The 15348-nt window shown below is 39.1% G+C and overlaps 2 protein-coding genes across 2 annotated transcripts; one reads left to right on the top strand and one right to left on the bottom strand.

Moving 5' to 3' along the window:
- Window positions 1-1863: 1863 nt before the first annotated feature.
- Window positions 1864-3904, bottom strand: LOC105059636 (protein POLLENLESS 3-LIKE 2). The gene is made up of 4 exons (XM_029268602.2): window positions 3595-3904; window positions 3295-3507; window positions 3042-3197; window positions 1864-2921 (listed from the first exon to the last, which is right to left on the bottom strand). Exons 1-4 carry the CDS (start codon window positions 3760-3762, stop codon window positions 2088-2090), a joined length of 1371 nt encoding a protein of 456 aa, XP_029124435.1. The 5' UTR covers window positions 3763-3904; the 3' UTR covers window positions 1864-2087.
- A 6843-nt stretch (window positions 3905-10747) lies between these two features.
- Window positions 10748-11882, top strand: LOC105059635 (MYB31 transcription factor31). The gene is made up of 2 exons (XM_010943008.3): window positions 10748-11145; window positions 11256-11882. The coding sequence occupies exons 1-2, from the start codon at window positions 10883-10885 to the stop codon at window positions 11692-11694; spliced, it is 702 nt and encodes a 233-aa protein (XP_010941310.1). The 5' UTR covers window positions 10748-10882; the 3' UTR covers window positions 11695-11882.
- Window positions 11883-15348: the final 3466 nt, after the last annotated feature.

Here is a 15348-nt window from a genome sequence, read left to right as displayed (position 1 = left end):
CTGTCTGACACTGACCCTCTCGTTTAAATAGAGAGAATCGAGAATTCCAAGATAAGTCATTCTTTTTATTTTTCTCTTTCTCTATAAATTCTCATCCTTTTCTCCATTGCTTCTCTTAAAATTTGACTAGTTTGAACATTGAAAATTCCCCCATTGAAAAATCCCCAACAAATGAACTTTGATTTCAAATGGGTTCTACATCTTGAAAGTCTGGATAGCCACGTTAACGACATCTTCGCTCCTAAACAACTCAAATCATTCCATCTTGGGTCGTCACCGACCGCATCTTGACTTCATCTTCCTATCAACCTTAACCAACTTTGGATTCTAGTGGCAATAGCTTCCACCATAGGCTTAAATTTTAAACACATGCATATAGAGCCTTAAATCCTATGTTCTATTAAATAAGTAATGTAAATCTTATAGATCAGACAACTCTAATGAGCAGTTTCGACAAAAAATAACTTTGTAAATTGTAAACCGTTTAAGGCAAACCTAACACCATCTAAACATATCCCATGCTTCAAATTTTCTCTACATAGAGCTAGCCTTTCCCAAGTACCACTCCAACAAAACCTTAGCAAAGGTATTATTCAATCTCTGATATAACCAAAAAAGGACTTCTCCAGCTACATAAACTAATTACAAAAGACATGCTACTCCCCATATTTTAGAACTCAAGCTGAATTCCTTGCCAACAAATTGCACATGATCAATTGGAAAAGATGATTAGTTTCTTGCCATTTTTTGTGATTAGATCAGTTAGGCCAGATTGAGCTTAAGCCTAACAATTTCAGCTTAACTTCTTGTGAGCTCAAGATCTCAGTCCTGCCCCTGCCCTACGACTTCAAGATGTGTTCAAGGTTCTGTGTATAGCAAACATGATTCAAACTCTAGACACACTATAATACAATGCAAGTAACAATGAAGAATTCAAAAATTTCTACGTTTGGTTAACGAAGTACCAATTCTTTATCTTTTCTTTCTTCCTCTTTTAAATCTCTTGAGAAAATACCCATGATTTCCTGGGCTGATGTTTAGCAAAGCATCATAACCTTAGCCCAGCACTATCCTGGTCTAGCAACCCAATATGACAAGAAGCACTCTTTTAGTCGTTTGAGCTTCTGTTTTGATGCCCGTGAAAGTGGATGGATTAATTATTTTTGTTGCTACAAGTAGGAAAGTAGATTATCTCTACTATTATTATCGTTTAAAAAGATTTTACGAAAATAATTTAAAAATCTGTAGAAAAGAGTGATTTCTTTAAAAAGTGTGCCTATTTAATGTTTTTTTTGGATCATTATACCTTTTGTCCTCACCATTAGTCCAAAATGCTTTATCTTCCTCGGAAGCCCCTCATGGAATTTGTACATTCTGTTTTCCATTTCAGTTGTCCTATTGCTTCTGGTTTAATTCTATCAAAAACAACTTCAATTCTTGCTCGACTAACAGCTTAAGGAATTTATGCCGGTTCCATTTTAATGAAATTTATTTAGAGATGAGGCCAACCAAAACAAAAGAACGACATGAAGTAAACCATTTCACACACCAAAAGGATCCACAGCACACAGAATGTTGATCAGAAGTCCAACCAGACCAACAACACTTGCAGGCAAATAGAAACCAGCTGAACCAACAGTGCACAACAATAGGTTATTCTAATCAATCAAAACCAAGCAAAATAACATCAATAATAGGAGATTTCATCAGTCCAAGGAAGAGCAGGACAGGTTCAATTCAGTCAGATTTCAAATTTAATTCTGCTAAGATCCTGGCAAGTGAGAGTGTAAGACACATAAATTAATAATAAATAATAGAACACTCTCATACTGGTAAGCGAACCAAAAATATATAAATCATAAATAATGGATTGTTATTCGTTGTCAGTTTGGTTACAATAATCACTCAAAACAAGCAACCACAACATATGTCTTCCGTGTTGCTCTGTAAGCAGATCAAGGAGAACAAGACCATCTCCTTCCTACTACTGCTATGATCACCGCTTATTCAATAAGCAAAAGACAATGGAAGGAATTCCCTTCCTGTGAAGCACAGCCTAATGAAAACCTATCTCATTTAGAGGAGTTCTATGCCTGAGTGATATCCTGGAAAATCCTTAGCCTTTTCCCCATTTTCGCCTCGTTCAATGCTGGGCTCGTGTTATTAGCATCAGTTTTATCAGTATCAGTTCCATCATCCTCAAGGACAGGAGCTAGAACTGCCGCCACAATGGCATCGTTGAACTCATTGGTGTCAGGCAATTCAGGCCACCTATCCTCTGTCCCCACAACAAACAGAGATTTCCTTCTGTTGCCTTGTTCGCTTGTTTTCTCCACTGGTATTCTAGGTGGAAGGGACTTCTCCATTGCATTGCCCGACCGAGTCCTCTTGAGTTTACACATAGGATCATGGAGCTGATGATTGATCCCATTCAGGTCTTTCATCATCCTCGATGAATAGAATGGCGGTGCATCGATGTTGAGCGCAGCGTTCGATGAAAAGTCGAGCTTGGTATTGCTTATTCTGTTCATGTTGACATTCTCATCAGCGAAGCGTTCTCGTGCCGGCATTGTGTAGTCAATACAAGGATGAGGTTGCCAAATTGAGGAAGACTCGATGAACGCATCGAAGAGCCTACTTCGATCAAACCGACCGGAGAGTTTGGCCTCGAGATCGTGGAGCATCTCCTGAGCCCTCTCATAGGCTTTCAAGTGGGAATCAGCTCCTCTTAGGCTATCGACTACCGCCGGCCTCACCTGTTTGAGGGTCTCTTTGGCCTCGGCAATCCGCCCTTGCTTTATCAAACAGATGCCCAGGTTGCACATCTTGTTGTTATCAGAACCGATCCGAAGGGCTCTTCTGTAGGCTGCCTCAGCTTCGGCATAGTTGTCCTTCTGCATCAGTGCCCAGCCCAGATTCCCCTGCAACAGTACCATATCAAAGCTCTCAGTTTTGATTTGCCCCATTATAGCCAAATTAAGAAAACACATTAAAAATTTTTTCGAGATCAGATGTAAAGAATTACAGAAGGAAGTCCTCACTAGAAGTCTGGTTGCTTCTTGCTCTACAGAGACCTGGAATTTCCTCCCCTGAGACCGAGCAGTCTTTGTGCACTTCCCATTAAAGGCCAGACCTTGCTCGATAAGTTGCAACTTGCGCTTCAATAGAGCTATCTGATCATCCAATCTCCCACACCTCTATTCACATTTCAACGAAGTCTTGACGTTAGTTCATTGATCATCAAAGCAGAAGCAAAGAAACGGTGTAGAGAAGAGTTGGAGAATAATGGAAAACCTTGTAAAGATCCAAAAGAATGTTGTCTAGGGACTCTTGGGCTTGATCCGTGCACCGGTTCCTCAGCGACTTGATAGCTTCGATAGCTTCCTCTGCTCTATTCTGCTGTTTCATTACTATCGCCATGTCCTTGAGTGCACTATCGACCCTGTCCCCAGCATTGATGGCAGCCCAAAACAAGGCAATTGCCTTCTCAGGGTCCTTTTCCACTAGCTGATCAATGAAGGACACAATAAAGAAGGAATTAGAATAACAAACATGAACATTTCGAATTTGTTTAGACGAACAATAGAGGTATACCTGGACACGTTTTGCCTTCACATAAGGGGTGTCCCCGACTGGAACTTTGTGGGTAATGTGGAAAGAATCGAGCTTTGGCCTCACGATTGGTCTAATGGGCGAGCAAGCCGATGATTTCGATGGCAGGATTCCAGTGGGAACAGTGATGTTCCAGGGGTCTTGCATCATCTTCCTCTCGTGTGGGATTGGGATTTGTGGAAGGAGAAGTGGAAGAGAAGAACAGGGGGATTAGTCAATTTTGCTCTTCTCTCTGCTTTAGAGGAAAGATTGGGAAGGTGGAAAGTAGAGCAGAGAGAGAGAGAACTTTGGATATGATTCACGGGATCATGGTGTTAATAGGAATCGTGGGAGGAGAATTTGGAAACGCTCGACCGTTGGAAAGAGAGAGCCGTTTGAAAACTAGCCGTTGGAGCTCGTTACGCGCAGGCGACTGGGTTACCGGCTCGGCCGGTTCGGCTGCACGGCATTAAATTTAGGCAATTTTACGGACTTCCAAAAGGAGATAACGAAATACCTTAGATTCTGATTTGGTTCAGGTCCATTGCCCAGTGGAAGACAAGATTCTCCCACTGGTACGGGATGCAATGCTTGGAAGGCTTCGAGAGTAGTGCACAGTACACGTGTGTACTTCCCCTGGGCCACCAGCCAGCGTGTCTAGTGCACAGATTATCTTAAAAGCCGTCGTGCATTGCAAGCGGCCCTGCAGTGGATTTTGCAAGCAGAAAGCCCTGCTGGGGAACGCCACTTTCTCCCTCCATTTTACTTTATTGGTTGAATACATGGGAAGTATGATGCAATTTTCTAGTATTCAGATTTTTATTTCATTTACGTGAAATGATAAATATATTCCTCATTTTAGTTCATTTGTTTTACTTTAAATTACATATGATAAATATTATGAGATAATTCCTTTTGTTCAGGTGTTTGCCTCTATCATCAAGTAATGACCTGGTGTACTCTTGTTATTCATTTTAACTTTTTCCCCTGTTTATGACTGCTTCTATGAAAGTGTTTAAAATCTCTCAATCTCAAATAACATTCACTTATGTGTCTAAAAGACTAGCAAAAATTTATTTTATTAAGGAGAGTGTTAGATGAACATGCATTGCAACACATGGCCATTACATAAAAGCCGAAGCCACCGCTTCTTGGACTACAAAGCAGAAGCTTAACTGATTGAGAACCTATTCCAACTAATAAAAGCTCATTATATAATGCTAAAAGCTTGGAGGCTAGCTTTATATGGCTAATCACCAAACTCGAAACTTCCATAATTTGATTCCTCTAGCATTTTTTGAAAGCTCTTATATGCCCCAATGCCAAAAAGATTGTCATTTTGCTTTTTACATTTACAGTAGGTATTCAATAAAGATTGAGTTCTTTCTACCTCCAAGCATGGAGAGGAAAAACATATGAAAACTGGTTCACCCATTAAATTTCCTTTTTTTAAAAAAAATTTGACATACATTGCACATATACAAGATCTTGTAAAGTATATACAAAAAATCATATGCATAATCCGTGTTAAGATCTGCTTAAGTATCAATCACAAAGCATAGAAGGTTAGAAAAGTTTTTTTTTTTTTTTTTTTTTTTCGGGAAAGAAAGTCTTTTTAAGCTGGGTTGACAACCAACCCCACCTGATTTAAGTTGGACTGGTATTGACCAACAACCCTCCACTGTAGCCCAGAATAATGCAGGCCCAATCCGACCAACCGTACATGTTGGTTCGAGGCCAGAATTATGTATGATCTATGGTGCATGTCATGTGTGGAAATTTCTAATTTACAATATTCCCATAGCAATCTTTGTTCATTAGCTCAAGCTTCTAATTAACTACGTGCTTATCCTTTTGTTAACTATGCTCGATTCCCAACGATCAACAAGGGATTAGGTAGGGAGAATCTTCAACCTAAAGAAGCAACATGTGATTTTTAACTCAAGCAGAAAGACGAACATCGTATGTATGCTCTAAATTAGGTGTGATCTATGGTGCATGTCCCTTGTGGAAAGTTTCTAATTTACAATATTCCCAAAGCAATCTTTGTTCATTAGCTCAAGCTTCTAAGTTGCTAAGTGCTTATCCTTATGTTAAGTATGCTCGATTCCTAAGGGTCAACAAGGGATTAGGTAGAGAGAATCTTCAACCTAAAGAAGCAAGATGTGATTTTTCACTCAAGCAGGGAGGACAACATCATATGTATGCTTTAAAATCTCACCAAAATTTGTGGCATGTGCATGTGATCGGCAATCTTTTTGTCGCAATACATTGCTATACCAATTGTCAACATATGTTACTATCAACTTCATTTTCCATTGGATAACTAGAAAGCCAATAAAGCATGCTTGACTTTTACATTCTATGCGATGTTTAATCTTCAGATTTCATGATCAAATATATTTCATCATCCACACTCAAATAGGTAAGGTCTATTTTCCACCGATATAATTCCTATTGTTAATTTTGATGGAGGATTCAAGGATTACAAGCATCTAAAGCAAGATTCGCTATTTCAATACTGAATCTTATACCAATATCATTCTATTACAGTGTTTATATATAGTTTGGTACGATATGAAATAGCATACAGAGTATTAGTATGATACAAGACAGTGTACAATAAGTATATATTGGACAGTATGGTAGATCATGATTTAAAGGGTGGGATATTAATAAGTTTGTATAGCTCTGCTATGGTTAATATATCCTTGTATCTACCTAATTACTTCAGCCGCCCAACCTGATTCTTTAGACTTATGGGTGGAGGAGAAATTCTTTGTGCACCGCGTGCAATGTAGAAAATTCGATCTGGAGTGCATCGTCTTGTCTAATTGGTCCACGTAGTCACCATTTTTCAATACGCATTTAATGCTTACAGATTGGCTTTTTCATTTAAAAATTTTGTATTACGAAGATACTTCTGTCCATTGTAAAAAATTATGATATCCTGTGGCATATTATAGCCCAAGATGTTATAATATGATCTAAGATATCATAATATGAAAAGGACATTTTTTTCCAACCATTTTTCAATGTGCATTTAATGCCTGCAGCTTTTTCTTTTAAAAATTTTGAATGACGAAAATGCTTCTGTTCTTTAAAAAAATTATGATATGCTGTATATATTATGATATCCAGCATTATGTTATGACATCTTGTGGATAAAAATTATGATTTTTTGAATGCAGAATGTCATAATATAGACATAGGATGTCATAATTTTATCAAAGAACAGAAATATTTTCGTGATATAAAATTTTTAAACAAAAAAATCGATATGCAGATATTAAATATGCATTAAAAAATGATGAGTATGTGGATCAACCGGACAAAGGGGTGCGCTCTACATCGGATTTTCTACACCGCCTGCGGTGCACAAAGAATTTGCCATTGGTGGAGATTAGGTCAGAAAAATGATAAATTAAGATCAATGTGCAATTTGACCTGAAAAGTAGGAGACTTCGTCTGATCAGCCACAATTAGAACAGTCAATCTGCTGTTTTTACCCCAAGTAATATAGTCCAGATTTACTCAAAAGAAAAAGTGACCAGTCCAGAGAAAGCACCAGATTTCCGGACTTTAGTCAAGTCTTTGATGACCTGTGAGTTCTACGTAGACTTGACTGGAGTGAAGAGATGGACGCGCGGAGCCCCTGCCTGTGGGCCTTGAACACTCTGATGTACTCCCAAGCTTTCAGCAAGCGGTTTACTAATATTTTCCCTATTCACCGCATTAACTAGAACTTGTTTAATTTAATTGATCCCAATGCAACATAGGCACAGATTATTTGAGGGCCTCTTTTGAGTAAAGAAAGTTGTTTTCCTTCCTTTATGTTGATGGGAATAGGAAGTTAACACATGAGGTCTGGCTGGATTTTGGCTCCTGTGGCATAGGTGAACCATGGGAATTTGGGATTATTTAGAGTTGTTGGATGGGGGTGCAAAGGGGAGGTTGGGAGAGTGGCAGTATGGTGGATAACTAGGAGGCCATGTGTGGTGGGGAATGTTGTGTCTCCTTGCAGAAAGAGAAAACAACAAGAAGGCCTAACCTAACTCCTCCCCTAACCCCCACTTGCTAGCAACCAAGTCTTGCACCACAAGCATGTGAGAAAAAGTGGAAGGTAAACCAAAGACTGTACCTCAACCACACCATTCCTCTACCCTCCTTTTCACCTTCCCTTGTACTCACTCAAGGAGAGGAGCTCTAGTGTGTTTAAACTACTTGATTTCAATTTCAGATCCATATTCAATACATACATCCAATTCTTCACACTAAACTGATGAGTTTTTAGTCTATTGTTACACAACATGATGGGCATGCACAAATTTTAAAATTCTCTATTTATTTGAATGAGAGGTAAGAAGTGAAATTTCAGTTTTCACTTTATATAAAACCTAATTAACACATGCCCAAAATCAACCATATATGTTCTCTCCAAACATATGTGAGTTACATGTATGCATGCCTACACACCTTAAACATCCAAAACCTATGATCTGCATCTAACACTCCATTGGATGATCAATTTGTCCAACAGATTTATTTCACCTCTTAAACATAGACACCTACCATGCCTGTGGATGTAGGCCCAAAAGCCATTATCAGAACTAGAGCAATTCCCTAGCTACCCTTCTCTATTACTTATAGACCTATCTTATTTGTACTGAAGTAGAGTAGATCTAAAACATATTTAGACTACTTAATCAGCCAACAGAACATTCGCCAAATTTCTCACCTTGAGATGTGAAATATGGGGTAGACCGGTTCCATCGGCATGTCTAGATCACAAGTCAAACATCTTGAGGGTATAGTTACATCATACACTCCATTAGGAGATCAAAGATTCTCTAGACTTATTCCACCTCTGTCGTATACATGAACATTTACCTATTGACGTAGATTTCTGCCATCAAATGTGAAGAATATTAGTGTTGCAGAGACTGATGCTGAGGATACATGGTAGTTTGCGAGTCAAAATACTACCTGAGTGGTTTAAAATAGAACTGCAAAACTTAATTACACATTTACATGAAGGTTTCAGTTGTGGTTACATCTGAGTTGGGTCCAAGTCTACATCTGAGTTTGGTCCAAGTTTTACAAGCTTGCAAGACTTGCATATTTTGTGCAAATTATGGATTAACTAAGTTTAATCACATTGGTTTATCTCGACTCAAAAGTAAAACATGCATTTAGGCTTGCATGCCAAGTTCAAGTTAGAGATTTGGATTTTGGATCTAGGTCAAGGTTAATCAAGTCGGGTATCTAGCTAATCCACTCAAAACTTTCGAGACGAATGGACGAAATTCTAAAATAGACTCAAGGCTTTAGCAAAAACTTTAGAGGCACTGACTTAAGATACATTTAAAATATCTAGCATATCACACCATGGGTCATTATGGAGTAACAATCATGACAGTTCCCCAAAGGGCCTTATGGTTCAAGATATTTCTTCTTTTTCTACCAAACACTTACTCTAGCTTTGGACTATGGAGCACTTGCTTGAATTGGGGAACTTTCTTGGAACGATGATGAAGCTGACACACTACATTTTATTACTTATTAGTCCCTGGCACAGCCAGAAGCTGGAATGACGGGAGAATATATTCTGTTTGGTTGTTTATGTCAGCTCTGAGTTCAGTTATAGTGGGTTTTTCTCTTAGTCTTGGTGCTTCCTTGACTATGTGCTTCTGTTTGCAGGGAGTTTATACATATTCTCTTCAATTGAAGACATGGTTAATTACTTTCCTTTGTTATTCTGCTGAAAAGAAGTATCTTCTGTTCTGTTTCCTGCAACTGATGGACACTACTATATTGTGCTTTTCCTGCCGATGGTTGTCTTTGCTAATGCTTCATGTTATTTATGCACTCAGGAGAGTCTTAAACAGGCGGTTCAGTTGGCACTGGGAAACTGAACATCATACATCTCAAACAATCCCACTTCTTTTGGTATTTCATGTTCAGCAGCAAATTTTTGGACAGGGAAGTCACCAATTTGTCTACTTGTTTCAATATTGTATCTTTCTGATTACAGGGGGTTCTCGGTATGTTCCTCTTAATATTACTTTAAGTAATGCTGAAGGGGTGTGTTTGGGATGGGGGGTGCTTTGTATTGGTTTTGTTAATTTTTTTGAAGCTGGCTTCCTGCTGTCTGTAAACTTGGTATACTGTTCTATTATATAGCTCTGCTCCTTCTTTCTTACCAAAAAAAAAAAGTGGGCCGGTCATCCTAACCTTTTCTTCCCTAGAACATAGATTTGGAAAAGCTCCCAATTCAATTTTATTTTTTCTCTATTTTATAATTTTACATCATAAACTATTTAACCTTCAGTAACTTCATATACGATATATATTCTATAACTAAAATGTAAGCTTTTTTATCCCGACAGCTCAAATTTTCTTGCTGTGTAAGCTTTTAACCACATCCATCTTATTCTGAAAGGATGAAACCTATCATCGAACATTATGAATATATAACTGAAAAATATAAGTTTAAAGATGCTAGTTGATCGAGTTTAGTATAACCTCTTGGTATTAATATCAGTTGATCTATAGATAAGCACTGTCTATCTTATTTATTAGAAAATAAAAAATTTTAATCAATTCGAGAATTATACTCATTCATGACTGATTTCACTTGTGATCAGACACTTTGGAATAAATATAAACTTGCCATTGAAGGATTATTTAGCCGACTGGCGGTTCCCAAGCCACCAATTCTTTCTCCCTTTTTCTTTTGTGTGGGAAAGAGGCTGGGGACCAAAGCCAACGACCATGTAAAAATTGACATAAAAATTAATTGCTTTAAATGCTCAGGATAACAGTGCCATCAATTCAGACCATCCATTTGGAGGGAGGAGTGCAGCCTGGACCATAATTTTTATTTTTTTTCTCTAAATAAACATTAAAATATAATAAGTATATAAAATTACAGTGAGTGAAGAAGAATAGTCAAAAGAAGGAGCAATAAAGAGTGGAAATTAATGAAGCTTATCATCCCCACTGCCTGCAACCTCACTTTACACCTACCTGAGGGTGTAGGGACCGCTGATATGGTTGTGGCTTGTTACACCATCAGTGACATGACAAGGGAGAAGGAGGCCTACCTGCAGCCACTCACCTTATAACCTTTTCTCACCAACTTGCGTCTAGAAGACCTCCCCCACAAACGACCACTCCTATAAATCCCCACTTCCCCTTCCAAGAGGGAGCTCGGAGTGCACACAGGGAGTGGGAAGAAGAGAGAGGGATAGAGAGAAGAAAGTTGGGAAAAGATAAGCACTAAAGAATCATGGGGAGGTCACCATGCTGCGAGAAAGCCCATACCAACAAGGGGGCATGGACTAAGGAGGAGGATGAGCGCCTCATCGCCCACATCCGAGTCCATGGCGAGGGCTGCTGGCGCTCACTCCCCAAGGCTGCCGGCCTCCTCCGCTGCGGCAAGAGCTGCCGCCTCCGGTGGATCAATTACCTCCGTCCTGACCTCAAGCGTGGCAACTTCACTGAGGAGGAGGACGAGCTCATCATCAAGCTCCACAGCCTCCTCGGTAACAAGTAAGTCATTATAATTCTTACAGCTAAATTTTTAATTATATAAGTATTTTTAATATAATCTGATATATAGCACGTTAAAAATAGTCTCACAACCTTGTGAATTGATGCAGATGGTCTTTGATAGCTGCGAGGCTGCCGGGGAGGACAGACAACGAGATAAAGAACTACTGGAATACACACATAAGAAGGAAGCTGTTGAGTAGAGGACTGGACCCTACGACCCACCGGCCGATCAACCAGCGTGCCTCCAATATAACCATCTCGTTCGGGAGGAGAGAGGAGAAGGGTGTTGTGTTGGGGCATAAGGAGGAGAGTAGTAGTAGCGAGGAGTCGTCGGCATGGCAGCGGCAGCGGCAGCAGCGACAGCAGCAGCTAAAGTGTCCAGACCTTAATTTAGAGCTTTGCATAGCCCCTCCCTGCCAACAAGAACCAGTAGTGATGGAGCCTGTAAAGAGGAAGGGGAACCTTTGTTTCAGCTGCAGCTTGGGGTTGCAGAAGAGCAAGGAGTGCAGGTGCAACCGCTTTCTAGGCCTCAGCACTGAATACTAGGTTATGGAAGGCTTGAGATGAATTAATATGGCAAGGAGTAATTTGAGACTTTGGAATTTAATTTAGAGATTAAGGAGAGAGAAGGGAGGAAAATTTAGAGCTTGCATCTTGAGAGTCTATCTATTTTCTTTTCTCTTCTGTATAGTTACCGATATATAATACTAGATGTCTCTGATTATTCATAAAAATTGTGTGGATTCTCTGTGTTTGTTATTGCAATTGCAAAGCTTCAGTATAGGCATCATCAGTTCTTAATTCTTATATTTCTTTTAGATACTCCTTACAGCTACCTCTATCTTTATCCTTTTTGGAAAAAAAAAAAAATCTATATGATTGCTTTACTTGGCAGGGATAGCATGATAAGCATGGTGAAAATGTAAAAACTGGGACGACCGTATATGTTTGCTTTTTTTATGAGACCTTCAGGGGCCTAGTTTGGTCGTTTTGTGTCCAAGTGGTGTGTCCTGACCCCATCTCATTTAATACTTGTGGTTTGTGGATAAGAGGTGAGAGGAGGAGAAGCCGAATAGTGGAGAGGGTAGGTAGCCCTGCTCAATAACTAACGGTGAGGAAGATAACCACAAAGGAGGTTATATTCATGATTCATGAATTAATCTCAAAAGAAGAAAGATGAGAGACACATCCAGAGTAGAACCTTCGTACATGTAAATCTTTTTTCGGATCATAATAGCTAGCTAGGTTTCTTCACCCTAAAATATAACAATTGTGTAGTGATTAATGATAAGAAAGGTCATTTTATCTAAGAAAACCAAATTAATAAAGATATGGAACCATATAATAGCTAGTTTTTCACTCATGCTCGAATGATCTTTCCCGTGTCCTATTGCAGCACGCTAGTTGCTCATGTGGCCTACTCCCTCGGTTGGGAGGGAGGGGACTTGTCGGTGTCCCATGTGCCCCTTCGACTCCCCCATTGTGGGGGGAGGAAGGGGGGCGGCGGATCTCGTGCGGTCCTCGAGCGCCCTTGGTGGGAGTCTTATTGTGGCCTCTCATTCCATCAGGCCGCTCTTGTCTCCTCGATCTCTCATGGATGCAGTGGATGCATTGGGTCGGGGCCCCTCTGCCTCGTGTCCGATCTCCATATCGGCTGGTTATTATTGTCTGGCCCCATGTGACAATATCCGGCTTGCCCCAGGCCTCCCTCTCCCGAGAGAGATGGTGGGGGTAGGGATTCGGCATCACTGGATGATGTGCTATCTGATTGATCCTATCAGTAGTCATATGCTTGTCTCAAAGATTAAGCTATGTATGTTTGAGTATGAACTAATTCAGATTGTAAAATTATGAATGTCTTATTAAATCAGTTATAGTTTGTTTGATGGTACATGCTACTCGGATAACCGCAGTAATTCTAGAGCTAACATGTGCAACAAATCTCGACTTCTGAAAGAAATGCATTTATTAGATAAAAGGTCAATACGGGCTCCACCTAGTTCTCTGATGAATTAGCCAAATCCAATCCACTGACCTTTTTGCATGCCTGGCAAGATTATTGTATTCAATATTCTCTTGATGATGGTCTTTACATGTGCCCTTTGAGGAGAAAGTGTTCAGTCCCTCAGACATTTTTTCTTTGTGACTCTTAGATGTTTCAACAATCCCTTCCCACTATCTTTGTTGATTTCTTCCACCACGTAATATCAAAGAAGAAATCGTTTGATTGATTGCATCGTCTAATACATTGTTGTTTTGTGATGGGTTTTCAATGCAAGTTGTCATGCTTGGATATAATTATATTCACATCTGTGAGTGATAGTTGAAGGTTGAATACGCTTGAGTGGTAATTTCCAAAAAGAAAGAAATCCAGTGATTATTAAGTTATCATATCCAACTTAGAACTGAAATTAGTGAAAAGGTGGTAGTAATACCATCCAATCAACAAAATCTATATGGCAATCATCTTAAGTTGCTACATATTTTATACTACGGAAGTGGTTTCTAGGAATTATATAAAACAAAAGTAGGTGATATCATGTGCAGAGAATAGGGAAAGGCGATGACAAAAATGAGATTTTTCTTGTCAAGAAAAGTCGTTGGAATGACAGAGGTTCATGGAATCCGGTGATAAGTCTTTAGTCGATTCTATCATCTACATTATATTCTTCGATCGTTTTTTTTTTCCCCTGGTTATGTTTTAGGTGATCTCGTGTGTTCACTGTGTTAAACTCTCCTGTGAAAGTAAACAATTGACTGTTTTCCAAACGTTTTGGACGAAACACTTGGGTGCATGGGAAGAATGGTTTTGCAATGGCCCAAGATTCCACGTATCAATCTCGTAAAACGATTTTATTTAATCAACATCATCTTAAACCATTGCAAGTCTATTTTTTATATATATTTTTTTAACACATGTAACTTCAACCATCACTGCACAAGTCTTCACTACTAAACACCAAAAGTAACATCGTCTTAAACAGTCACTTAGATGGTTTTTTTTTTTTTTTTTCCTACGAAGAAGCCTTGGTTAGTTGAAAAGATACTGATGAACTGTGGATGATTTGAAGAGGGAGAACCAAGTGCCGAGAAGAAAGGTCCAACTGAAAGAGTCCTTTTGCAACACTCACCTAACTATCACTTTTTCAACGGGTTAGGTAGGCTGAAGAAGCTTAGGCCACATTTATTATACACTTATCTTGATGACCGATCCAAAAGAATGAGATGATCTGACTGGTGGTGCACGGCCATATTGGTGCAGACAGTGGAGGATATAATTTGCCCAAAGATGGGTTGTTTACCATATATCATTAGTCTATCCTCTATTTATGCATATATTTTTCTTCTAATTTAATTGTCTCTCTCCATCCCTTGTTTCTATAAATTATTGGTTTTCACATCAAGCCTAGTAATAATTCCAACCCCCGCCAATGGCATGACGCTTGTGGCGGGCCCTAGGTTATCCTTCTTCCGAGGGCCATGCTAATAATTTGCCACCAGATTTTCTTATAATTATAGAATTGTCACCTCCTATGGCCCTTGAATCAAATTTCTTGGCCCTTGGCTCCTTGCGCATGCATGTGATGCAGTTTTGCATTTGTCGAGACTCATGCTCTATCCACACACTGCTTGCTCACCTCACCACACATGCTCTTCTCTCCCATTGCAAAGCGTTGCAAATGGAGTTCCATGGAGTCCTCTTTTCTTCTTTGGCCTTAGAAGAGCTCATGGGGTATGCCCCACTGCATTCCTGCATGTGATGAAAGGACATCTTCACCTGCCTTTCAACCAAACACCTACCTCTTATTTATCTTTTATGCTTCTAGAAGCTTAGCCTTTTTTTTAAGTCCTTACCTCCTCTTTGTTAAATGGAAAGTGTGGAGACTACTTTTTGACATGGCCACTACAAGCCAAAAGCCAAGTCTTAAGGTAGGGAAGTAATGATATAAGAAGAAAAAAAAATATATAATATTTATGTAATTAATTTTATTGATCAATATCCATGTATAAAGATGATGCAAAAGTTTTACTATAAAATACTAGATACTCCAGAATACAAATTTTTTTCTCAAATTTTAGCTCTCAATACTCTAACACTGAATTTTTCTCTCAATTCTGATCTAGTATTATTATTGTTGTTGTTGTTATTCTTGTTATTCTAGACTAGTTTAAAATAATTAAACTAGTCAGGGGGCAAGA

The sequence above is a fragment of the Elaeis guineensis genome, chromosome 16, assembly GCF_000442705.2.
Source record: "Elaeis guineensis isolate ETL-2024a chromosome 16, EG11, whole genome shotgun sequence".
In the NCBI taxonomy this organism is placed as follows: domain Eukaryota; kingdom Viridiplantae; phylum Streptophyta; class Magnoliopsida; order Arecales; family Arecaceae; genus Elaeis; species Elaeis guineensis.
Note: the sequence above shows the minus strand (reverse complement) of the source record. Positions and strands in the feature narration are given on the sequence as shown.